General features: G+C 46.3%; 1 protein-coding gene across 5 annotated transcripts in view; it reads right to left on the bottom strand.

The window, feature by feature from the left end:
* Positions 1 to 25,391, bottom strand: part of LOC128872088 (homeobox protein caupolican-like) — a 100,520-nt gene that overhangs the window by 18,342 nt on the left and 56,787 nt on the right. For all 5 annotated transcript variants that reach the window (XM_054114422.1, XM_054114423.1, XM_054114425.1 and 2 more), the window contains exons 3-4: positions 16,331 to 16,464; positions 3,721 to 4,079 (exon numbers count right to left, since the gene is read on the bottom strand). In XM_054114422.1, coding sequence (XP_053970397.1) covers positions 3,721 to 4,079; positions 16,331 to 16,464 — 493 coding nt within the window. The remainder of the gene's footprint in view (positions 1 to 3,720; positions 4,080 to 16,330; positions 16,465 to 25,391) is intronic.

Below are 25,391 nucleotides of genomic sequence, written 5' to 3'. Positions count from 1 at the left end.
AATGAGTCGGCAGAGGGTTTACTCGATGGGTCGTCAAGCGATAATTCCCAAGCTAGAAGGGGCGGCAACCCCCGTGTGGAAAAGAGAGAAACGGACGGGGATGGACGGGCCGCGAACAGACGGAGAAAGATACTGGGAAACGGAGAGTTTAGGTTTAGGGTGCGCGGCAACCCCCTTATAAAGGGAACCTTATGGGCCAACTAAATAGATACCACCGTCGAGTCCACAAGTGGCTCTTTAACTTTTGACCCCCTTTTATCAGACGTTAATCTCATAATCTTCGCGCCCGTCCGGCTCCGTGTCTCGAATCCGAGCGCGGACACGGTCCACGCGAATTGCGTAGATTAAATTCTAAAATGCTTCCGGTCTCTCTCGACGGTTCCGCTAAAAGTTTGATTCGCGAAACGGCGTGTCCAAAGACGGCCAGTGTTGACACGCTCGAAAAACCGAGCGGTCCACTCGTCGAGTATATCTTACGACTGAACGGACCGTGGCAACCCTCGTGCGCGCACTCGTGGCCATCTCAAGTGACCTCCTCCCTCCGACATGGGAATTCATGAGGGTTCGGTAAGCTCTTGAATTTAGTAAACCTCCGGCGAACCTCGCTGCTGCCTTATTCAAAGCACTCCCGTGGAAGATATATTTGATAACCTCGACGTTGAACACGCTTAAAACCGAGGCAGTTGAAGATGAGTTCTGTTCAAACTAAGTGCTAGTTCGTTGCTACTGCTCGACTTTTTAGAGAGCTCGAACAATAAAAATAATACTGGACAAGTGGGTGGAAGACATCTCTCGATACCTCGAGACACCGAACACCGGCGGGCAGATATTCATACACGATCACAAATCACTCGACGACCGTGCTCGCGGGGAATAGAAAACAAATCGGTTCCCTACAGTCTCCGGGCGTCCGGATTTTCGAAGGGCTTATTTCCGAGGCAGTCTTTAAAATTACGAGGCAACGCGGGACGCGCGTGACGTAGCTGGACGCAACACCTAAATGTCCCGAATCGGGGGTGGCGGAGAGATAGAACGAGACAGAGACGGAGCAGGAACGTGGATGTCCTGGCGTGGAGCGACGGAGACGAGCGATATTGGCCAATGTGCGGTGGGGTAATGGTGGCCATAGGAGGGTCCGTACCATTCGTCTCGCCGCGGGCGCCGATACATCACCGTACCTCGAACCACCGGCTCTCTGCCGTGTATCCATATACATCCAACGGTGTATATATACATGGAACCCGTGGCAGCGGAGTGTATATGGTCCTACGGATGGCTACTCAGCCCGGGCGCACCCTCTGGCTCTCGCCCACAGAGACACGCTTAGGGAGACGAGAGTACGCGCGCGCTAGCAAGCGACCAACCGACCGACCGACACACTACGACACCACCCCACGGTGAAAGCCCTGAGCGTGCACACGACCGTCGTACACCAACACGGACGAAACGGCCCGGTCCACCGGGGGACCAAACCGAAGGCCATTAATCTCTTCGCGCGGCAACCCGCAACCCGTCACTGTGTTTACCCACATGTGAACCATTATGTCCGCCTCCGCGATATAGACCCCGACACACGCAGCCCGGTTTCGCCAGCGAATTTCTAACTCGCCGTTTCCGGCCGTTGGACAGAATGCCTGGGATTCGACCGAAATGGCCCTGGGCTCCGAATAATCAGGAGGTGCAAACCTGTAGACTCGGGGTACGTTTAGGCCACAATTAGGTTGCAATCTAGATACAAATATTGAACAGAAAGGAACAAATGACTATGATTAAGAATCTGTTCATTTGTTTTATGTAATTGGTTATGTGAAATGGAGAAATTAAGATTCTTCGAGATGTAATACATAAGAAATTCACACCTTCGGTGTGTACAAGGAACAAAATGAAAGTTATGATGTAAAAATAGGAATGTATACTATGAAACAATGAAAGACTGTTACAGTGTCTAGTTCGATGGTTAATCAACAGAATTTTACAATCAACCTGCTAAGAAGGTTACCTGCCACCTCAGGAACATTGTTCAATGTATCATTGGTGACTGCATCGTCCTCCATGACACAATCCGACTAATTTATATTTTACCTTCATAAATTACAAATTGCAAAGGCCTATTCGATAAAGGGAAGCCTAATCTCTTTGCGCAAAACCTACTGTGTTTACCCACATGTGAACCATTATATTCGCGATATAGACCCTGACATATGCAGCCCGGTTCTACGGTGAGTCTCTAGCTCGACGTTTCCGGTTGTTAGGCAAAATGCCTAAGAAAGTATCGAGCTTCGACGACGGAGGCGCGATCAAGGCTAGTGGAAGGCGACTTTTAAACTCACGATGGGATTTACGAGCTGGATGACGCGGACGCGGTGGCATCTCGAAATCGAGGAAAAGTCGACGATGTTTTGATAGTTTACGCTCGTCTTGCCGCGCCATCGACGAGATATTTACGGAATCGCAGTTTTGGAAACGCGTTTCGAATGTTTTCGTCCTTGACTTCCGGAGTTGCTTCGGTCTGACGATAGAAGTAGAAAGAGGGTGATGACGGCGCGATGTAATTAGCGTCACTCATTGTGTGTCTATCAGGTGCTAAGCGATGTTACCTAGAAAGCGTAACAACTCGGAAGAATAGCGGACAAAGCAACAAAGTTGCAAATCGAGATCGAAAGTGTTGTCATCGTCTAGCTGAAGAAAAACGGATCCCTGAAGGATCTACGCTTGGAAGGAAGCTCGCAATCAAAACACGCGTCTAACCCTTCCTCGTGCGTGAATGAAGACAGCTGGAAGAGAATGAAGAGATGTTTACAGTAATAGCGGGACTCGCAAGGCATCGGCACGCGGAGACTCGTTTAGGTCTCTGTAGAGGTGTTTATGCTTCGCGAGAATCTCGCGAGCGATCTACTCGAGCGACGATCCATGTAGGGTGAGGTCGTATGGTTCGGCTTATTGTGAGCGGAATGGATGCTTGCGCAATATCAGAAACGCCGACCGATGGGTAGTCGATATCGGGGAAACTGGTCACGCGAGGTGTACACGCTACCGGCATTCCGAGTCGAGGAGATCGGTATGTTTTCGCGGCCGAGTTCACCCTCGACGACTCCGAGTAATTCAGAGGTATTGCACGCCCGCGCAACAACTTCCATCGAAACCGTCGGTAATTGGTCTCTAATGGCGGCCGTACTACCAAGATTCGTAGAGGTTATTCCAAGTATTCTTACTGCGAGGACGACGCATGGGTGAAGTTGGGTAATTGCGTTTCTCGTTCAATGCTGCCTACACGCGTCGTCTATTCGTCGACCGAACTTCAGGGTGGCGGGGAAATCGAATCGAGACGCCGCGCGCCGGTTCTTACTTGGGAGAATGTATGGGTCTCGGGATTGTACGCATTGAAGCATTTTCATCGTAATGCGTTCTCGTGCTTGGTTTGATTAATATCGTTAATAGGTTCGTTAGTCTTAGGAGTCTAGTAGGAGCAAAATGTTTCTCGATCTCTTGGATACAGAGTCATTCGTATTTCACTTCACGAAGCAATTACCTCAAATTGTTTTATTTCATTTGAACGTATAATGTATCCAAAAGCAGACTATTATTTTAGGTAACTCGAGTGAAATTTGAAGTAGTGAGAATCACTATGTCAAGATGAAACGGGAAAAGAGACGACGGGTGAATAACAAAAGAATGGAAAGAAAATGACAAGATAGAGTACCAAGAAAGGGAGTTACTCACCATTTTCTTCGAGTCCTCTCCTCGCCTCCTCGCCGACCCTGTCGCCTTGATTGTCCCCCGCGAGATCGTCCTTTTCTTTGTTATCCTCCGAGTCCGTGAGAACCGCATCGTCGTCGTCGTCGGTCTTGTTCTTCGGCTCCCAGGTCATTTTATTCTCCTTCTTCAGACGCCTCCGCGCGTTGGCGAACCAAGTGGAGACTTGAGTCAGCGTCATCTTCGTGATAATGGCTAGCATGATTTTCTCGCCCTTCGTCGGGTAGGGGTTCTTCTTGTGCTCGTTTAACCAGGCCTTCAAGGTCGCCGTAGACTCCCTCGTCGCATTCTTCCGCCGCGCGGCCAGGTCGTATCCGGCTCCGTACCTGAAAAGATCCACTTGTTAGTCTACAATACTTGAACACTACATAATAATTAATTTTCAACTAGATTGTCCTATTTTAAATTATTCAAGTTTCAATTTATTATTTCTTTATACTGTAGTTTAGTTTAGTTAAAATATAATGCAGAACCTTGCTGTTTCATGGTCCCGTAGCCAATGTTTATATTTTATATCTTACTCAGTTTATATTTTATATTTCGTTGAGGTGCAAATAATGCGCGATAAAATGAAATAAATAATAAGGGTGATATACGAATTTGAAGGAAAGTATATAAATTGTCTGTTTCAGGGGGTGTGAGAACTTACATTGAAATGATAAATCTTGTTCTGCTCATCCTAAACAAAAAAATCAAAAAGATTCTTATTTGTGCATAAATGTGTTCTAGCCGAAATAAATAAAGCCTTGTTCTTTAGCCCTGTTCGATCGCGATAATCGAGGTTCTACCAAATTGCGTTCAACGACCACTAGCTTCGGACGCCGCGAACCGAAAGGGCCAATATCCATCGTATATCAACGGTGTCCCGATCGGAGCCACTCGACGCATCCCGATACAAGGATACTGTCTCCGTTCCAGAGCTCGAGAAGCGTAATCATTGTTCAACATTTGTCGAGCCGAGGCACTCCACCCGAAAAGTGGTATCCTGCCGAGGAGGGTGCGAATTCCCCGCAGATTCCCGCGAGTCCGAAGTGGTTGCTTTCAAGAGAGAGAGAAAGAGAGAGAGAGAGAGAGAGAGAGAGAGAGAGAGAGAGAGCTCTGCTTCCTAGATTCGTTTTTGGCCGCCCTCCGGCCTCTCCTTGCCGGAGCATCGAACCCTCCGGGACAGGGGGCGACATCCTACTGGGTCGAGGGTGATACTCCGGCAAATATATACGGAGAATAAACCCCCAGCGGCGGCGTGATTCCATCGAGCAACCCCGGCACTCACTCGCCGTAATGGCGATTCGATCGATCCCCCTCTCCCTTTCCTCTTGCCACTCGTGTTCTCTCTCCATCGCGCTCTCCTGTTCACCACTCTCCGTCTCGCTCCCCCCGTGTCCTCCCCCACTGGAGAACTCCACGCGAGGGTGTTATAGGTATGTACTATTATATACTGGAGCCTAAAATACCTATCGACGATCCATCGAGCCGTGGAAGGGCGCCGCTGGCGATGGTGGTGGTACCACTGTTCGAGGCGGTGGTTACCAACGACATTGTACCCGAAGCGTGACGCAGCCTGACGCCCGATACTCGGGGACCGGGGTCGAGGTAGTTACGCCGAGAAGAGAAACGACCACGACGCCTAATGAAAACGGTGTATCGTTTGGGAATGGTTTGCTCGATAGGCAGCGGGAGACCTCGTTCGCGAGATGGAGGAATCGAGCAAATAATGAATCGCTTTGTCTAAGAAAGTATTCGTTATTTTTACGTGGTAATACTGCAGAGCAATTGACGTTATAATCAAAAAAAGATAGCACAAACAAAATGTCTTGTGACTACTAATGCGTCCAGTCGTTACTAAATCTATTGGCCATGCTATAGAATCGGATCAATTATTTTGCAATCTTTTGCTCTAGTATTGAATTTCATTTAAAATTGTAAATAGCTCCGTAGACTCTTAAACTTGCAAGCGTTAAAAATGCTCCATTATGCACTTGTTCATCCCTAATTTAGTTACAAAAGTATTTACGAGGTTATTAAAACAACCCACCCTTACACTAGCCAAGTATTTCGTTAACGTTCTGCACGTTCTCCGATCCTTTTTCCCTCCAGTTCTCCTCGCAGAATATTTCTTTTTACTTAAAAATAGGTTTACGACTGCAATTTCGTACAGTCGGGACCCTTTTTCGTTACTTTTATTGCGACTTGACTCTTAAAGATTTCACGGCCTGGGTTCTCGCCATCCAGGTATAAACGGTGTTCGTTTGAAAAAATATTCCTGTCGTTTCGCAGGCATTGCCATATTTCTCGAGGCTCTAAGGACACTGAAGGAAGTATTTTTAGAAAAATGCATAGCGTATACTATAATGTATCTCTTTTATTGAGTAGAAACCAGAGACGTGGAAACGTCCACGTCTTGAGACACGTCCTGGCTTACGGTACAAACTGTTTTCGTACAAATGTTACTAATTGCAAGAAAAATCTATCGATTAAAAATTTCCTGTCTTTACTCGAAACTAGAAGTCTAATAAAACGTAGGGGACACGTTATATCGAAAAAGAATCCCGCAGACTCTCGCGGTCAATAAATAATCTCTGCTTCGTTAAGGGAGGGTAATGCGAAGTTTACTGTCCGATGATTACAAGAAGCGACGTTTCTTCGGGACACGGTATAGATTCGAACAAAGAGAATCGTCGCACGGTTATTTTATCGCTCGCCATAAATCGACGAAGAACGAATTCGCAATTCGGGCGTTCGCTCGCCGCGATAAATAAGAGTCCGAGCGAGAGCGTCTCGATACCGTCGAAAATTTTACGGTCCGATTCTACCTTTTTGAACGGGAATCTATCGTGTTTTACGTCCTCGCCGGACGAGATCATCAACGTTGGATCCTTTTTACGCGGGCACATCGAGTTTATTCAAATGGAGACGTTTTCCGCTTCTAAATCGCGCTTTACGATCGCGGCTATCCCGAGACCGATACCGTTCGGCGAGCGCAACAAATGGCCCGATGAAATCTTCCGTCTCGGGCTATAAGTTTAGACGTGATCTAATCTCGGCGTTTCACCGCTCGGGAACGACCGCCGCTATCCCCGAAAATATTGCCCTGCGTTATGTCGACAATGCTACTCAATTTGGACATCGAAACTACCCGGAGCCGCAAACATTGTGGTCTTCAATCGTCGTAACTCCTCGGCTAAACGTTTTCCTTTATCGAGATTCCCCTTAAAATAGATACAGAGTGGGCTGAAATCGGTGAACTGAACTGTGAAAGTTCACCCCGACGGAGAGCGTATCGCCATTTAAGTTTAGATCCCTTAGAACAAAATCTGGTGTCGCGGATTGATCTTTGAATCGTTGAAGAGTTTCAATTGCCAATGTATCGAAACCTGGGCCTTCGCTTTTAACATTCCCTGTATGGGATTCCTTCAGTCTCGACGCGCATAAGCGAATTAGATCGGAGTAAGACGAAAACAGAGGTAAATCGTAGGAAAAGCGAGCCATTAAGCTTCTGTTCTTCCTCGAGGAACAGGGGATTACGCAATTCCCCCCGTTCCTCTCCTACTTGGTGCAATCCACATCCAAGATTGCCGATGACCGCGTCGATGGGGGCGAAGAAGCCAGCGATCCCAAGGAAGCAGACTCCCGAGGAAGTTCGAGGACGTTTCACCCTCTATTAAACTCCCTCGGACAAGGGAAAGGCGGCTGCCGAGGCTCTCGCGTCTCGCCAATAAAATCAACCTCTTTTTTCGCTTGTACCTTCTATTTTTCCCTTCTGCCTCTCTTCTTTCTTTCCCTTTTTTTGCACTTCGAAAAAGTTCAGTAGATTCGGATTGCTGGAATGCCACCGATACCTCAAAGAATACGGTCTATCAAATCAGACATTGGTTCTGGATAATTACTATCGTCAACCCCCACTGGCTCGATACAGAGGTAATCCGTCAAACGAATATTCCTTGCTCTACCGATAGCTCGCGCGAAAAATCGAACTAATAAAAAAAATGATTAAATCACCTTCAAGTATAAACACAGCCACCGCGATAATTCCCCGCGTATCCCGCGCTATCATCAACCTCCGGAGGGGTTGGCAATCTGTCAAACGAAAGACGCGAGTTCGACGTCTCCGGCCCGCCGATCCCGTCACCCCCGACTCGACTGTTCCCGACGCTGAAACTCACGGCAATATATCAAAATCACCGAGACTGCTATGCGGCGACTCCTTTGTCCGAAAATAGAGCCGGGGCGAGAGTCAATATAAAGTTGTAAGGGCCGGTTTTCGAAACGAAACAACTCGTTCCGCGAATGGCTAGGAAGTTAGAAATTGACAGCCGACCGGTGCCTCTAGATTTAATCAACGCCCGAGCCCCCTTCATTGATATGCGCAATTTCGACTGCCTCCCACACGCGGAGGCCCCCGCTGCCGCGCAATTATCCACACACACACATACACACGGGTTGTTCCAGCTCATGCGTCGCCACGCACACCGACGGCGACGAACGAGCACGATTTACATATTAAGTGTGGCGTTGCGTGCCAACGGAGAATCGCTCGAATGTATCGACGCCGATCGTCCCGCATATGCAGAGAGACGTACGAGAACTCAGCGCCTCGATGCAATGCAGATGCGACGCCGGGCGAGCAGAAGCTTAACGCCCGTCTACGACGAAAGCTCGCCTCTTGTGTGTACACGGGGCTACGGTTAGATTGCTGGCGAGCGACGATCTGTTGCCGTTCATAAAACTCCCCGACACTGGTATTATCGTCCCTACCGTCGCGATGTCGGAGAGCTCTCGAGCTGGATCGCCAGGAATCCAGGCTGCGTGGGTACGCCGCCACCGACCGAGCCCCCATCGATCGTCCGAATCGAGTCCACCGATGCTCGTCTTGTGATTTAACGCGAAACTACCCCTCGAAATAGAACAATTCTTTTTTTTTTTAATGTTAGAAACAAGCGTATTCAGTTGGCCTGTTTTAAATAGGACACTCTGTACAAGTAAATATCGCTGCTGTACACGTGTATTCTCTATTTACAGCAGCTTCTTCAGCTGAGAATCCTTCTAAAGCGTCGCGTCTAAACCATACAACGTGTCAAGCAATGCAACATCTACTCTATTAGTCTATTCGATCCGCAAGCTATGTACAAAACGTTACAATTAATGTTGACAGAAGAAAGCTTCTCTCATCTTTGTGTTTGAACGAAGCCCCGACGCTCGAGCACGTCATCCGACGCTGAAGCAATTTTTCCCTGCTTTCCCTGCTATCGCGGCCCTCGAGCATCCCAAGCGAATCAGCCAACAAATATTCGCTCTCCCGACGATCACAGGTGGGTTGCGGCGCTCTAGCGTCGAGGACGAAAACGTACGCAAATTTCGAAACGCTGCTACACGCCCCAGCGGGCGTAGATCGAGCGGACGAGGATAGGGTGGGAAAATAGTGGAGAAAAGAGAGGATCGTCGAATATCTCCCGTAGTGGAGGTAATAACGACGACCAACGCGGATAAGGGGGGAGGTGAACAGGGACTGAGCGCGTAATACTAGACACCGGGGCCACTCGAGCGACTCATTAGGGGCTTTGCATATGGTGGCGTCAACCTCGAAAGGTTAACCAATATTGGCAGAACGCGCGTAATTACGTCCTCCGGTCTCGTATAGCCGTGTATATAGCTCCAATAGTTACGCCCGGTCCCGGATGTGCAAACGCTTCCTACCTACCTATCTACCAACCAACCTACCAACCGACCAACCAGCCAACCTACCTTGCTCGCGCCACGCAACCTACCGCCTCGTCTGCTCGTCGCTGCATCTCTCCTGACCCGCCCCTTGGTTTATCTTACGACGCATGCTGTTTATCATTTGGAGCAATTTCTACGATATCGATCATATGTTTTGCTCGGATTCGGAGAACAAAGAAGTGCAAGAAAGTGAGTGCACCCTTTCTTCGATATCTCAGGCAATAAAGAGTCTCGAAATAATCGAGTGATTAGATCAAGTATTGCTTGCAAGTACCAAGGAGTCATGCAAAGAAAAACTCGCTGCGACTAGATTGAACTTCGTAACAACGCAAAGAAGCTAGAGGCTATGAACAATGAATATCGATTGCATAATAGCATAATTTCCCCCTACTTTCTATCCACCGTCCTGTCAACCAATCTGCCTTGCTCATGCTACCTACCGCCGTATCTGCTCAACGTCGCATCCTAACCGATCCGCCCCCTACGTGTAACTGCAACTGCTGCATTCGACAACTTTCCACCTCTTATCTAATCAGACGCGTCCTCTTCTTCCTTTTCGCTCGCTGCGTGTCCTTGTCGGACACTACCGATTCCAGCGTTGCTGTTGAACGAATCGCGACACCTCAGGATCGAGACACGTAACAGCTTTTCGTGCACGTGCTTATGATAATTGTTGTGGAGCAGGATGACGAAAAGCTAGCGAGTTCAACATACCGGCGGGAGCCTCCATGTTATGAGGGTTATTGCGAGTGAACGAAATAGAATCGAGCACCTATTTTTTGGAAGTTTGCGATCTAAAAGATCTAGAGGATCTAAAGGAAAGATTATTTCTCGAGGTCATGTCTACCGAAATTTCTTTCCAAGGAACACTGAATCACGAACAACTGGAATTGTGGGTGGTAAATCCCAGGAATTGTTTGCGACCGCCGCCACTTAGGTCCTCGTCCAAGGGTAACGGTTTACGACAGTGCCTGCCGAAGTCGAGGACAATGCGCGTTGTGTGTGTTTTAGTTCTAATTACGCAGGCTTCCCGAAACCTACCTGATCAAACGAAGGAATAGCATTGTTTTTTCTCGGAGATCGGAAGAAAAGATAGACATCGAGAGCCGTTCCACCGATTTTCTCCTCAAGATCGTTATCTTCCTGTTATTCGTTCCAGTACGACTTGCAGACTTCCGTGTTTCGTCGAGTCTTCCACGAATTTTGCTATACGTTGAAAACGACTTCTTTTGTTCACCAATTACGCGTGCGTGTTGAATGTTTGAAAAGTTTTGATCTCACTTTCTCAAGCGTAACGAGATTCTTGGTCACGAGTACGCATTTCTTTTTTTATGCTATTTTTAATGTGTCTTTCATTTCAAAATTCTCAATCGACTGGTGAAAGTCTCGTCATGATCGTTCACCTGCAAGATACTGGTGAACGTCTTAAAACAAACATACCAATTACAAGATTATCAAGATCGCTATACCGACAGCGAAAGTCCTCCGCCAGATCGCCTTTAATTTATTCGACACGGCGTTACGCTTAATAGATTTTCTACAGGGACACGTGTTCTACTCGTCGACAGGCGCGAATAATAATTTACACGGCGAAAAGATCGTTAGCATTAATTTCTCTTTTTTCGCGATTTTCTGATATCGATTGGAACGACCGATGGAAGTAAAAATTGAGCGTTTTCCGCTCTTAGCTGGGAACTTGGATTCGAATAGCTATAACATATTCGAACATTAAATTATTCAAACACTCGAACATTCAAATTTTATACTTGGATAGTCCCAGTTTAACAAATTCGTGGCGATCGTCTGATCAAATGGTCGACTAGAAAGCAGAATTCAGTTAGCTCGAGCATAGGCGTGCTCAACCGCGTTGAATTTTATCGTTCAACGACCGAGGGGGCGCGGAACGTTTAATTGGGAGTCGATCGCCGCTCCCGCAATGAAAAAAAGTTCAAGATTTTTTCCAAGCTCCAGTTCGACGAGGGAGAAACGGTAATTCGACTTGGTGGCAATTAGCCTGCGCGGATATAAATATTCATGGAAAGAGAGTCAAGCGATGAGCCCCGACTTTTCAACGGAATTTCTCGAAGAAGATCGACGCTCTTTCACTCTTCCGCGGCGATTCTTTATTCAACGCGTAACATCCGGGGTACTCTCGAGCCAGCCAGCGAAAAAACGACGCAGCGAAGAACAGTAGGGGCGAAAAAGAGGCGAGGGTGTCGCCTAGGATCTTCCGTGAAAAATGGCGCGGGCGAATGGGGGATAAAGCCTCGCGGAAGACTTTTACGTTGTCCGCATCTGCGACCGCTTTCCCTCGTTTCGCCAAAGAAATTGTCCTACAGGATATTTCAAAGTTAAAAAAATTCAAAGTTAAAAGTAGAAAAAATTTAATATCTTTTGTGATTTATAGAATAAACACATTGTTATCGCATCCTGCATTCTTATATCGGTGTTAATATTTGTTAAAAAGCTCTCGACATCGTTCATTGCCGCTCGTAACAGACTCCACTGTAAATAGAAAGAATGCATCCCTAACAGAAAAAAATTCAGCATTCAGAGCGCAGCGTCACGGAAGAAAGGAGACATCCCCAAAGTATCACGTTCGTGGACTAACGACGTATTTCTCATTTCCCGTAATCAGACGGTTCCCGTCGGCCCGTTGCCAATCGAGTCGCTTTCGGGTTCCGAAGCGGTCGCCTCCGCGTCGATTTCAGCCCTCGTTTTCGTTCCACGACTCTGGAAAGCTCGCGTCGAAACAATAGCGGCCCGTCGACGACGAAAGTGACGAGACGCAGGAGGACGTGGAGCGACGGGGGCTGAGGAGAGCCGGATACGAGACAAATACAGGGGGACGAGGGGGACCCAGAGGGCTGTCGTATTATTAAGCAAGTAAATTAATAGAGGCTCGGAATGGAGAGGACTGAAGCCCAGAGCAAGAGAGGGTTGTGGATTCCACGATAAACAATGCCTACGGTCCGGGGAGTTTTGTGCGCGTACACACGCGCTCGAGGATGGATCTAAGGGCTACAGCACACCAGCGTTTGCGCTTCGCTCTTCAGCGTTTTGCTCTTCGATACAGGCTAGGCGAAACTTTTATTCGGGTAAAAATATTGAGGAGGAAAACTGGAGTTAATTGATCTTGGTATGTGGAGACTCTGACTCTCACTCTACTATCTAAGAGTATCTACTATTTTGGAACTCTCTACCATCGAACTCGATTCCATCTTCGACGTGTATCATCCTCTAGCGGTATTCTTGTCAGACCAAAGTAGGTCAGTCACCATCCAACAGTTAAACTGCCACCAAAGTCCTAGACAGGTGCGGAGGACCTAGCTAAGAGGGTTCTAACTAATATAGCCGGGACGTTGGCTAATAAAGGATCCTTATGGTTTAATCAGAGGGGCCATCTCCATACGTCAGCTTTCATCGCAAGCAGTTACTCGATCCGCAAGGTTGCTTCGAAGGCACCGCCGAAACGCTCGGTATCAAAACGCAAACGCTGGTGTGCCGATGGCCCTAACCCAGGAGGCGTAGGGTGGATAGCAGAGAATCAAACTCTGCGCGAGGGTGTTTGTGTGGACACGAGGGTTGCTAAGCAAAGTAAGTAAAGCACCTGTGGGAGCTGGCTCGCGTTCAAGGGTGGAAGGAGGTCGCCCGGCGTCGGGAGGTGGAGGAAGGCCGGTCGGGGGAGGAGGAACCGAGCGGACCGAGGAGCGAGCGTTGCACGAGCAAGAGGAAACGAGCAGAGTCGGGGCTGGAGAGAAAGAGACAGGGTGGGGAGAGCGAGAATAGAGAGTAGAGAGGCCTGGCGAACAGGCGAGCCAACCCCGGGAGGAAGCCAATCAATAAACTCACTCACTCGCTCTCCTACGGAGAGACCTACTGCTCTCCCTACGCTCGCGATGCGACTATATATATACCAGGCCAACCTGGAAGCCTCCATTACGTACGCCCACTCGGCTGCCTACAGCCATTTTGTAACCGTTCGCCGTGCACGGTTTCTCTCCAATCTCGCTCTCCCTCATCCCCCTCGAGATCCCAAGGAAACGAGTAGAGACCGAAGTCTTGCCCGAGATCAAAGGAATCCGACGAGATCGGAGAACCCGAACTCGATATCGGGTTCCATCGCTAGCGATTTTTATCTCGGCCCGAGCTAGGGACTCCTCTTCGCCTAATTATCGATCCAAATTACTGGATCCTTCCCCTGGAACGTGAGACGCGATATGAAAATACGACGACCGTTGTCTCCCGGCCGTTTAGGAAACGAAAAAAGAAAGAAACCTGGGATTCAGATTTACGAGCGACGAAGAGGAATCGAGGCCTGGAGGAACCAAGTGTTTCCAATTACGGCCAGCGTCGAAATCCACCGTCGATGTCTCATTTTGTCAACGGCACGCGACACATGGTCTTTAGAAATAGCTTTCTTTCCCACGGAAAGCTCTGCCCGTGGCTTCTAGATCCGTCGCGAGCTTCGTCGTTATTACGAGGGCTACTGGGCCACTGCCTGCCTAATCTATACATGATTTCTTAGTTGCAAACAGAGCGCGCTCGTATCCTCTTTGAAAGTTCCTAAACCTGGCTCTATCCTATCACCCTCGCTGCTCCTTCCAAAATCCCTCAAAGCCATTAAAGTCAAATGTAGTTAGACCTACCCACGAAATCAGGACAGACATGCACTAACAATTTAATTTCGAAGAATAAGATAAACATTTAAAATCCATTCTTCGCGCCAATACGAATCAAAAAGTCCTTCCCCAGTTTTCAATTTGAGACATCGTTATAAAGTTATAAGCAGTTCAAGATTTTTCGTGGCATCCTGTGTGCAGTCGCGCGATCAGCTGACTGGAAACCAGATGACGCGCATCGGGGTTTACGCGAGCGAAATCAAATAACGGAAAGCGTCACCTTCTCGCAATTGACCGACGCTTAACCATTCCACGCCTTTGTTTCAACCAAACGCGCGATACTCTTGACAACTATCGCCTGCTGCAATAACGCGCCATGTCAAACGAACCGGCGTTTATATTTTTCTTTTTTTTTTCACTCCTTTTTTTCTAATTTTAATTCCGACCCCGATAAATGATCGTTCGCTCGTTCTGACAGATTTTGATATATCGCCGGTGTATTGCGATATAGAGAGCGTGCGCCGAGCCTCGGCCAACGTTACCCAAAATAAATTCCCCGTCGTAAATTCGCCCCCGTCAGGTTTTTCGTCCGCGGCTGCCATTATTAATCAAAACAACGGATCGGCAACGAAAATACTGCGCTACTGGAAACACAGCCGAGAATCACTTACTGCCGATAGAATGTTTACGGGATCTCGCGGAGTGTCATCATAAGCGACGACCTCCTCGTCGCCCATCGATATTCCCCGCCGCTTCCCTACAAGATGAAGTACAAGGGTCCTCGTGTTGACAGCACCCTCGTAACTCTTATCCACTAGCAGGAAGAACGAGCATCCGGTTTGCTCGTCACCCTTCTTACGGATTAATTGTCGCCCACCTTGACTGAGTGCGCGTCACGCTGTACAGATTTCCAAGCCCTGACGGGAACGAACGAGATTAAACGGACTCTCGCGAGAATCTGCGCGGCGATATCGTCGACTGCTGCGAGGCGTTTCAAATTTTCCTCCTGCCTGAAAGGGTCTAGCAGGATAAGGATAGACAATTTGCTCCCATCCCAATTTTTTATTGCTATTATGTGCCGTGCAATGCTTTTGACCTAAAACATCATCCCATAAAGTTTCAACCCGTTACCCCTCGTTTAAGGGTAATATGAGGGTAAACACCCTTAACTTTATTATTATTTTTCGGTTACTATTTCAGATATTTAAGAAAATAAATAATTTATTTTTTGCGGGAGGTAATTGCAAAGAACCCTGTGAGTGACATCTACCAAAAAAAATCAGGAATGATGCTCGGTTATTTAGCTGACACATGTAACAGTTTCAGAATGGTGGGAGTTCTGGAACATGGTTAAATAATTAAAAAGAAACAAAAATCCCATGCGTCACGCTCCGTGCAATGTGCTGAAGGAGAATGAGACAATGGTCAGACACACTACGCGTATCGTTACAGCTATGCGTACGACAGGGACTGCATATTTTCACTACACAGTCTAATAGTCACAGTCTAATAAAAAAATAAATCCATCGAGGTTCAATATGTTGACTTTCACGTGACATTATGTTCGATTCATATTGCCAGTTTTGTTTCTTTTTAATTATTTACAACTACGTTACAATCCATCGAGCAACGCACAGGGCGTGTTTGTAAACAATGTCTAGATATCGTTTAAGAAATAATAAACAGAATACTTTAAGGAAAATCGTATGATATGAATTACAAAACTGTTGAAACTGGTTGCCTCGCTGTCGTATGCATAGCTGTAACGATACGCGTAGTGTGTCTGACATAGGTTGTCTCATTCTCCTTCAGCCCATTGCACGGAGCGTGACGCATGGGATTTTTATTTCGTTTTAATTATTTAACCATGTTCGAGGACTCTCGTGAGATTTTTTGCAATGAAAACTACTCGACGGATTGGAATGAAATAACTCCAAGCTAATAAATATCTATTTATCTATGTACAGAGCGCTTCAAACGCGAGCACTATTCAATTGTTTGCGTAAGCTTCGTTGGACTACGGGACGCCTGAAACTGTGTTCGCGCAGGGAAAGATATTACGGATTCGCGATAACGATAACCATTCCTGGCGGGATATGTGTAGCGAGTACGAGATCGTGACTCTTGTTTTAATGGCGGCACTGAGCAGCACCGACGTGGAAGGGGGCCAGAGAGCGGAGCGCGGGTGGTGGTTTAATCTAATGGAGCCGAGAGACCATGAAACCTGGTGATAAACTCACCCGTAGGCGGCCAGGGTTGGATCGTAGGGGTAGTAACCCGTGGCAGCAGGTTGAAGGGCGGCCGTGCCCCATGCAGCACCCATATCCGCCGTCATGCCCATCCCCGTCGTGTCCTTCAATCCGTACGGATTTCCCTGCAACGGAATCGTGCCATTGATTATTCCCAGGAAAGGTGCAAAAATCACATTGGTCGTTTACAATTCAGAAATATTAAAACAAATTATGTGCATACGTCCAACACAATAATTTTATTATACTATAAAACAAAGAAACCTTCATTTCACTCATCAAACTTACAGTAATAATATACGGTCAGTCCCATAAATATTCGTACCATCTATGTCTATTGAAGAAATTTATTTAAATTAAGTGGTAGGTTTGACGTTTCCAAGTGTATACTTGCATAAATATGTTGATGTATATATAAATATATACATGTATAAGCTTATTCATATGTATAGATATTTATAATGAAAAATTCATTTGGTAATATCAAAACTATTATTTAATTCAGTCAAACTTCTTCAATAGACATAGAGGGTACCAATATTTGTGGAATTGGCTGTGATGACCTCTTTATTACTACCTGCAGATGCAATTTAATATTTAAAGTATCAGTACATCGCAGAATATAATTGATGTTTCGCTCCAAAAAAGGAGTTTCACCTTCCCTCCCCGCCTCCAAACCCGTTCATTACCATAGAAGAACAAAATATACGTCCCGTACTCTTTAACTCCAAATGTATGCCATGTCGAATAAAAAGAAATATCGCAGGGACGATTCGCCTTGTCAGAAATGAAACGAGTTTACCGCCCCCCCTCCCCCTCATAAATAATTTGGGAGGAAATAAAACTTGAGGTAGCGGTCTCGAATTTGTAGATAATTATGTAAGTCGCATGTTTGTACATGTTGCATAAGTACACCCGAGCAGGTGTTATTGTCACGCGACGACTGTTTGCAAGATGTAAAACGGAGCAGATGAGAAGCACCGCCGGCGAAATAAGACACGTGACAAGCTACGAAGAAATCAAGACATGCGACACGATACATCGTGCGAGGGTTTTCTTTAAAAAAATGATCAGCGACAAAAATACCTGCGAGCCTAGAATAAAGTTGGTTTTGTCGCGAACGCCGATGCGTGACAGCCGAGACAAGCTCGAAAACGATGACTGACTAACTGGCCGCGATGATAGTTGCCCAAGAATGTACGCGTTGCTTCTTCTTTCGTTAACAAGATATTCCCTGGCACCATTCGCCGTGTGTCAAAATAAGCAGGAGGAAAGACATAACAATGCGCATCGTTTGCCAGAATTTCACTGGTGCAATGTAGTAATACATTTAGGCGAAACAAATGAGTAAACAAATAGTCGTACAAGCGTAGTCCAACTTTATTCTGTAAACGTTCCGAATATTTGGATCGTTCTCAGCGGCATGCGAATGTCACCGATGTAAGAGGAAAACGAAGGATCTTAAATTTCGTACACGTATCTGTATGCATTATAATTTTCCAGTCAGAACTAAAGAAGAAGACCTAACGAAGCTTCTGTAATTATTGAAATGGAGTAATTCATATGCTTGACATATTAAATTGGATAAATTAATATTATACACATTCCCATATTTTACCAAAGAGGATCAAAAGGCGAGGTTAGAACGTTTAATTAAGATAATTGAATACATGCTTGCACCAGACCACGATCTTGCCTTCCGCTACGAGTATTCCTCCAACCTGACCTTCTCCTCGGTACGACCCGGGCAGCCCACTCACGACCATGACGCAATTTATGCAAATGCCCCGCCGAATTAAAACCGACCGATCCATCATCTCGAGCGGTGATCCACGGGAATATTCATCGCAACGAGGTCAGGAACGCTCGCGGTTCAATCAGCCCATCGACGAATGACTGACGCGACCCGTTCGTCGAGCTACGCCCACGCATTCACGTGGATCGCGTTCTTCCAAACACAGACGGACAGACGCAAATGATCTCACAAGTTTCGATTATTTAAATTTAGAAAATACGAAACGAAGGATGTCAAGCGAGAAAATTGTCAGCTTTTCCTCGCAGAGGATTTACAAAAAGTTTGGAAAATCCTGCTCCGAACATATAGGACGCAACGGAGCGCGAAGATTCGAGGAGCGACGCTTATCTCTGTGAAATCGACCATTTCACCGTCCTTTCTCTGCTTGATACGTGCTCCTCGAAAAGGGGAGTGCGCGCGCGAGTCGTCGCGACAGGGTAAAAAGAGCAGAGCGTCGTCAGCTTTAATGAGGCAACGCGGACAGTGGAGTCTCGACCGGATACAGTCGCGCAACAGACGCATCGAGACGATGTTTCGAGGTGTCGTTACAAAACGCAACGTAAAGACGTTGAAAGCGTCGAGAGAGCGAGCGAGGACGCGCGTATCCGAGCCGAGAGGAAGGACGACGGCTCGTTCGGTGGCTAATGGTAGCACAATGGGATATTATTAGAGCAAAGGCTTAGAGAAGCGTTTGGCGCCAGGAAGTTTCGCGTTACACCGATCGGCGTCTACTCTGTCGTCCTGGTTCCCTGACTCTTAATTTCTTCAGGGGGGAGGGGGGACGACCCAACCCTCAGTTTCGATTTCCGAATCCGCCGCCGCGGCTACCCTTTTGCCTCGATGCTTTTTTACCCCCGCCCGATTCTTTTTATCCCGTGGACAGAAACAGCGAGAGAGACGGGCCAGAGTATTCGTCCCTTTCTCTCGGTCGATTTCTCTACTCGAGTACCCTTTCCACAGAAGCGACTTTAATGGCGAACCACGGGTGGTCCAGCGTCGACGCCTCGGACTATTGTTACGACTGCAGAACGAGCCTCGGTCAGTAGCCGATTATACGAGCATGCATTAAGGTAGCAATGCGCGTGCGTCGCCAAGAATTTTTCAATCCTCTTTGCATATCCCAATGGCAAAGGTCCTGCGAGTTCCGAGCAGGCCCGATTCATCGCGTAATTCCAAAAATGGATAGTAAATAGAAAATCTAAGAGCGTTGGGGTGGTCGCCACAAGTGAAATTTAGAGAGGATGAAATTTGTTACGCGTTTTTTTTACTGATTAGAAAACATCGCTGCACAGAATTCCGCGATACGACTCGATGAAAGGTTCGGACGCGATCAGATGCCTGAAAGTTACTACATATCTAGTCGCGTTTCCCTTTTGCGGCGCGCGCGTTGCCCATTTCAGATTAGAAACGATGCCGCGACTGATTATTGGCGTATGGAGTTCGTTCCTTGGTGTTGTTGGCGTAGACTTCACGTACTTGCACTCCGACGTTGACTCTAAGTACTTGCCTCGATGAAATATAAAAATGGAAAGGGCTTGTCTTTCCATTCTTTGTCTTGGTCGGTTTATGGTGGGTTCGATAGAATAAGAACCCTCATCAGTGGTACAGGTACAAATAACTAAGATATTTGGCACCCGTTCGTCGTTATACAAATGCATCTCCTTTTGGTGGAATCAGATTCGGCCCTCAAGCACAGGTACTTGGTATAAATAAAAGGATTAACGATTATTGGCGTACACGACACGCGCGCTGTATCGCCGGATCGAGCTACTTTGTGGCCAGCACGCACACCAGCGATACGCGCAAAATTATTAATCGTGGGGTAGCGAGACGTGTGTGAATTCGATTAACGGTAGATTCGAGGCTCCGTAAATGCTTTCACTTTTCCGAATCGAGCGATTCAACGGCCGTCGTCGCGATCGTTATTTCACCGAGGACGTTCACGGGAAGGGTGCGAAACGCTCGCCCGGGGTGATTATCGAAGCCGAAGGGGAGGATAATGCCCAGCTATGATCATCGTTGAATTCGTGTATTATTTGGTTTAGTTGAAAATGTCGTGCATTATCAATTACAGAAGGTTCGAAATGTATTGAAAAATGATTCTAATAAAAGACACTCACGAATCTGCAACGAATCGCGATGTACCATTGTCAAATTATGGAAAAATTAGCTGATACAGCAGAAATCGATGGGTACAGCTTTCGAGGAGTTTCCTCGAAATCAGTTTTCCAGTGTATATACTCGATTAGTATGCACGCCCGCGTCCAAAAGTTCTCCAAACAAGCGCGAGACACACTTGGCTTAAGCCGTTGCGCTGAGTTCGACCCATGGACAGCGAGGAAAGACCAACCCGAAAGCGAAGTTGACCGAATATAAAGTGGGAACGTCACGCTGAGACCTTCGAAGTTAAAGTTCGAAGCTCGGCCAGCAGTTGTCCCGTGATAATTTAATTAACAGAGCGAAAGAGCGAGGGGAATATCGACTCGGCGATGATGAAGCCGTAGAGAGCGTCCGCGTGAGACAGCTTTCAGATGCCACTACGCTGCTCGCGAAAATTCCCACTCGCGAGATGAGGGCTGCAATTCAGACGAAAAACGAAGAGATTTCGCAGGGAGTTTCTTATTTGGAATTGTGCTTGGCACGTGACAAATAAAGTAAATCCCCATATTCCCGAATCTATCTGCTTTAAAGATTATTTTATTATACTTAATCTTTCTTTTGCTCTATGGGGTGTAACCGACTTTTTTCTTTGAAATGTTTTATTTATGCTTTAACGATGTTTTCCCTCGAAAATTAAAATTGCACTTTCTGTCTATTGATTTAAAAATATTCTAAAGTATATATCATTGTAAGATCGCTTTTATTTCACCGTGTCCAAAAAATTTGCCAAACGCGAGCGCGACGAACATTGATTTTTTTATTTATTCCTGGCGAGGTCCTTTGTTGAACAAGGGCCACCGTGGTTGCCTTAAAGAGCCCGCTTTTTATTAGTCCCTTTATCGCTCTGCGGTCTCGCGCCACCCACTTCATTCAATGCTAATCCGATTCTTATTATATTATAATGCTCGTCGAAACGACGCCACTGCGTTCGAATCGTCGGAAGCACGCGTTTCCTGGTTACCCCCCTCATGATCGCCGAATCATTTTTCGATTCACGCCAGGCTTAGGCGATTTATTCTGCTGCTGCTATATCCTCACGTTTCATTGAAGAAAGATCTTTCCACATTCAGGAAATTCGGTAAACTTAGGTATAGTTATAGTTTGAAACTAACGAGACAAACGTGTCGACAGATAAAATTCAAATGCCAGTAAAGTAACACTTTAAAATCAATTTCGACGGATGAAATTTTTATTGGAAGGACACGTGGTGGATACGGAATCCCGAAGGCTACCCTAACCGACTGAGCTATCTCAACCGTCGATGGATTTTTGTTTTAATATTAAAAACCTGGAGACAGAACACCGCATCGGTTCCTGTTCCTTCAAGTTTCTCGGCTAGCCATTGATTTCTACTTATACACCCGTTCTGACACTAAACGTCCCTGCGTCTATGCCAAAGCTACCTGGGAGTCCATTAGCAGCCACTTCCCTTTCGTCCCAATTTTCTTTTTTCTTTGGATCCTTTCTATTCCCAAGTCCTCCTGCAGGCTCCAAGAATATATAAAATTTGCATCTAAGTCATTTTTAATCCGACCCTTGACGCGGAGGAAATCGTAAGAATTAATCGCAGGTAGGGAAATCGTGTTGCATTTTCGAGAAACCTGATTTTTCGAGTAACCGGTGAGAAAGGGACGATGTAAACCGAACCACAAAGGGTCAAGGTGACTCCTTCATAGAAACGCAAACACCTGCGACAGCAGAAGTTGCTCGAAACAAATTCACTTCTTATCTAACGTGTCAACATATTATTTCACTTAGTAACCAATACATACACATATCTCAGCGACGATAAGATTAAGTTATAGTCGATTCGCGTTACTAATAACTTCACCCTCTCGGATAAGATTAGTTTGCGAGCCAAGCAACGCGAGAAACAACTATTTTCGCGCGATAGCTGAACTTCGTAACCGATCCCCAGTGTCGTTCGGTGTGGGCGGTCCAGGCAAGGGAAAAATTTTATTCCAATAATATATTACTCATGAAAACATTCTATTACAATTTATATGCCGCGGTTATTCGATCGAACAGTTATTAGAATTATTTCACGATTTAGATTGGAGTTTTTATCGGTAATGGATTCAAAGCTGTTTCTATTCGGTATAAAGTCTATGAAATGTGTGTATTTCTATTCATCCTTAATAGTTTTTCTAGATAAAAGGTCAGAGAACATTGTTTAGTAACTTCTATGAAACATTATCTCAATATAGGTTTCAAACATTTCCATTTGAATCATTTAGTTCTGAAAAATTCCTTTGTACTAATTTCTGACCGCACACCCAAGTATTCTTCCCTTAAAATGCCTCCAGAGTTCCTCCCTTGCAGACCACGTAATAAACAAATCTACCTAATCTATTCACCCGCTATTATTCCAATAGAACGTGCCCATCCCTGTGCTAGAGATAAATATCGGGGGTCGAGATAGCGAACTCGTCAAAATTCTCAAAATTCCCGCTGACCGTTCGCTTATGACATTCCAGGGTGGTTCGGCGTCGCGCTGCCTCCGCGGAGGCGTCGCGTGCACGAAATTGCACGACGCCGCTGAAATTCCACGAAGTACTGACCGGCTGCAATTTATTGCGATAAAGGTGCAAAAGCCATGACGTTCGACGCATCGTCTCACGACAAATGGCATTCCACGAGTGTCGATCGGTCAACCACGGGGTCGGCTAATAACGCCAACTAGCATCGGGATAGGGGACCGACCAGGAATTTTTCGCGTCGCACCTCGCTCATCAAGGACGGCTGCGGTAAATTCGACGCGCGGAACGGACCGTGCGCGGTTGCGGAACGCCGATTAGCTGATCAAGCGAAGCACACACGCTTTTTCTCTCGGGGACTCGATGGAAATTTAAATAAGACTTGTAGGCTCTTTCATTTTGTTGTTTTATCTCGATTATAATAAACAAGAACTTTTCAATTCATAATTACACGAAGAATCGATCCCCAGAAAATGTATCTGCGCAACTGTATCTCCGTTTCGAGACAAACTTGCTATCGGATAAAATTTCAAAAAAATCCTAAGAAGGATCTTTTCGGAGTGTATCGCGAAAACAGAGCGTAGGAACTGCAAGCGCGATGGGTGGTCAAACCCTGCTTTCGTTATCGTAATAATTTTAAGACCAACGAAGAATAAAAATCCATGATATCCATCGTGAAACATTCATGGCGTAGCGGTTAGGAATCACTGGTGTAACCGTTCAGGTACGCGAGAGAGCTTCGCCAAACAACGACTCCGAATATCCTGGGGTGCGTTTAATATTTCACGTTTGCCAGCGTGTTTATGCGCAGGATGCCAGCCGGCGTGCGCAACGAGCATTACCGAGGCTCAAGCCAGACGGCAGAACGATCCTCTTGGAAAATAAAGATCGGGCGGGCTGCGACGCGGGCGTATTTACCAGCGACGCGTTTACATACATTAAGCCGAGCGAGCGTAGCGCGTTACGTTCGAACCGGAGCGTGCAGGGTACATTGTATCGCATGCGAGCCGCGCGTAACTGCCAATTATAAGAGCGTAAACGCTCCGCGATTAAGAGAGCTACGTGTGTTACGCTTATCAATGGGCCGTAAACTAACGCATTTCGCGATATCGCGGATCGGAATGTTTCGTCTCTTTCCTACCGTTGGAGTCATGCGAACCAGCGGACACTCGCGGCTCTCTCCGTGGAATATTAAAGTCTTCTCTTTTCTTTTAGATAAATTTTAACGTGGGAGAGTTTACTTTTTCCATGAAATTTTAGTTTAGTCACAATTTCGCGTGTTCAATTTTCAGTAGCATAGGGTACATTCGTTTATCGATAAAGATGTTCGGAAGGGGAGTCAACGTGTAGATATTAATGGAACGTTACATACTAAGATTGTTGTAACGGTAATGCAATGTTCACGTTTCTCTCGCCATTGATCGTACAAGTCAACATAATAAGAGTTTGAAGAACATCGATCACGATCGTTTCCTTTTCACTCTACATCTTTGTTGCACCATAACATAATAAGATACAAAGAACTAAAGGGGGCAAAAAATTCACAGTGTACACACCGGTTATGCTACATGGAGTGGGCGAGGCAACAGCTCTATTACAAGCTATCCCTAATTAACCTCCATCGTTTATCACTTCCAGCGACTACCTATTTGTAGAAATTACGTTCTTTTTTTTTGTTACCAATCGTGGTAGTGAAACGTTTCGAAAAATTGAAGTTCTTGGAATTTTTACGTCGAGTCTAAGCAGCGATCGACAACATTTTCATCGCGTTTAATCGGCTGTAACCGAGGAACGCGGCAAATTATGAATGACGCTATCAAGATATGCTGACATAATACGCGTACCACGTGTCGCAAAATGTCCGAAGAGCAATTAAACATCAGCATGGAATACGCTGTTTGCCCATGAAACGAACTGTGAAATAACTGAAATTAAATCGAGTATTAAATCTGCATTCCTTCCGTTCTCGTTCGCGGTACGCCGTCCTCGGAACGATAAAACGCCAATCTAAATTAATTCGTTGAATCGATACACGGCGTCCAACATTATGGACGTTCCGTACTGGAGGTAGTTGAAGGAAGTTGGAGGAAGCGAAGCCTGGGAAAGAAAAATGTCATCTCTGAAGATGAAGGTGTTTCAGGAAATTAAGAAAGTTTCTTTTAATTAGAAGGAACCTTGGCTGAAAATGGAGCTGACCAGTTTTCAAAGAAACCAGCTCCATGCAAACCAGTTCTAAGTATTTAAAATTTTGACAAGGATGCAATGTTACTGGTTGATTTGAATTTTTCAGCGAACTGTTATCGATCTCTACAAAATCGACTTGTCGTTCTCGGAAAGGCTGCCCTTCCAATTTTTCAGGAAATTTCTCACTGGCAATTCTCGAGTGCGTAATTCTCAGAGACAATGAGGGTAGATAAAAAATTCCACTATCCGACGTTATCCGTTCATGATCGACTGATTGCGCGGCGACATCAAAAGCCCGTCGATCATTCGTAGGCGATGCGGGCAAACAACGTGTCCCGAAAAAAAAAAACTGTATCGCATTATCGAACGATCGATGGAAACGATAACTTTCTACTCGAGAATCGACGATGAACAATTTCGGCCCTGTCAGCCGAAA

Source organism: Hylaeus volcanicus, chromosome 2 (assembly GCF_026283585.1).
Source record: "Hylaeus volcanicus isolate JK05 chromosome 2, UHH_iyHylVolc1.0_haploid, whole genome shotgun sequence".
NCBI classification, from domain to species: Eukaryota; Metazoa; Arthropoda; class Insecta; order Hymenoptera; family Colletidae; genus Hylaeus; species Hylaeus volcanicus.
Note: the sequence above shows the minus strand (reverse complement) of the source record. Positions and strands in the feature narration are given on the sequence as shown.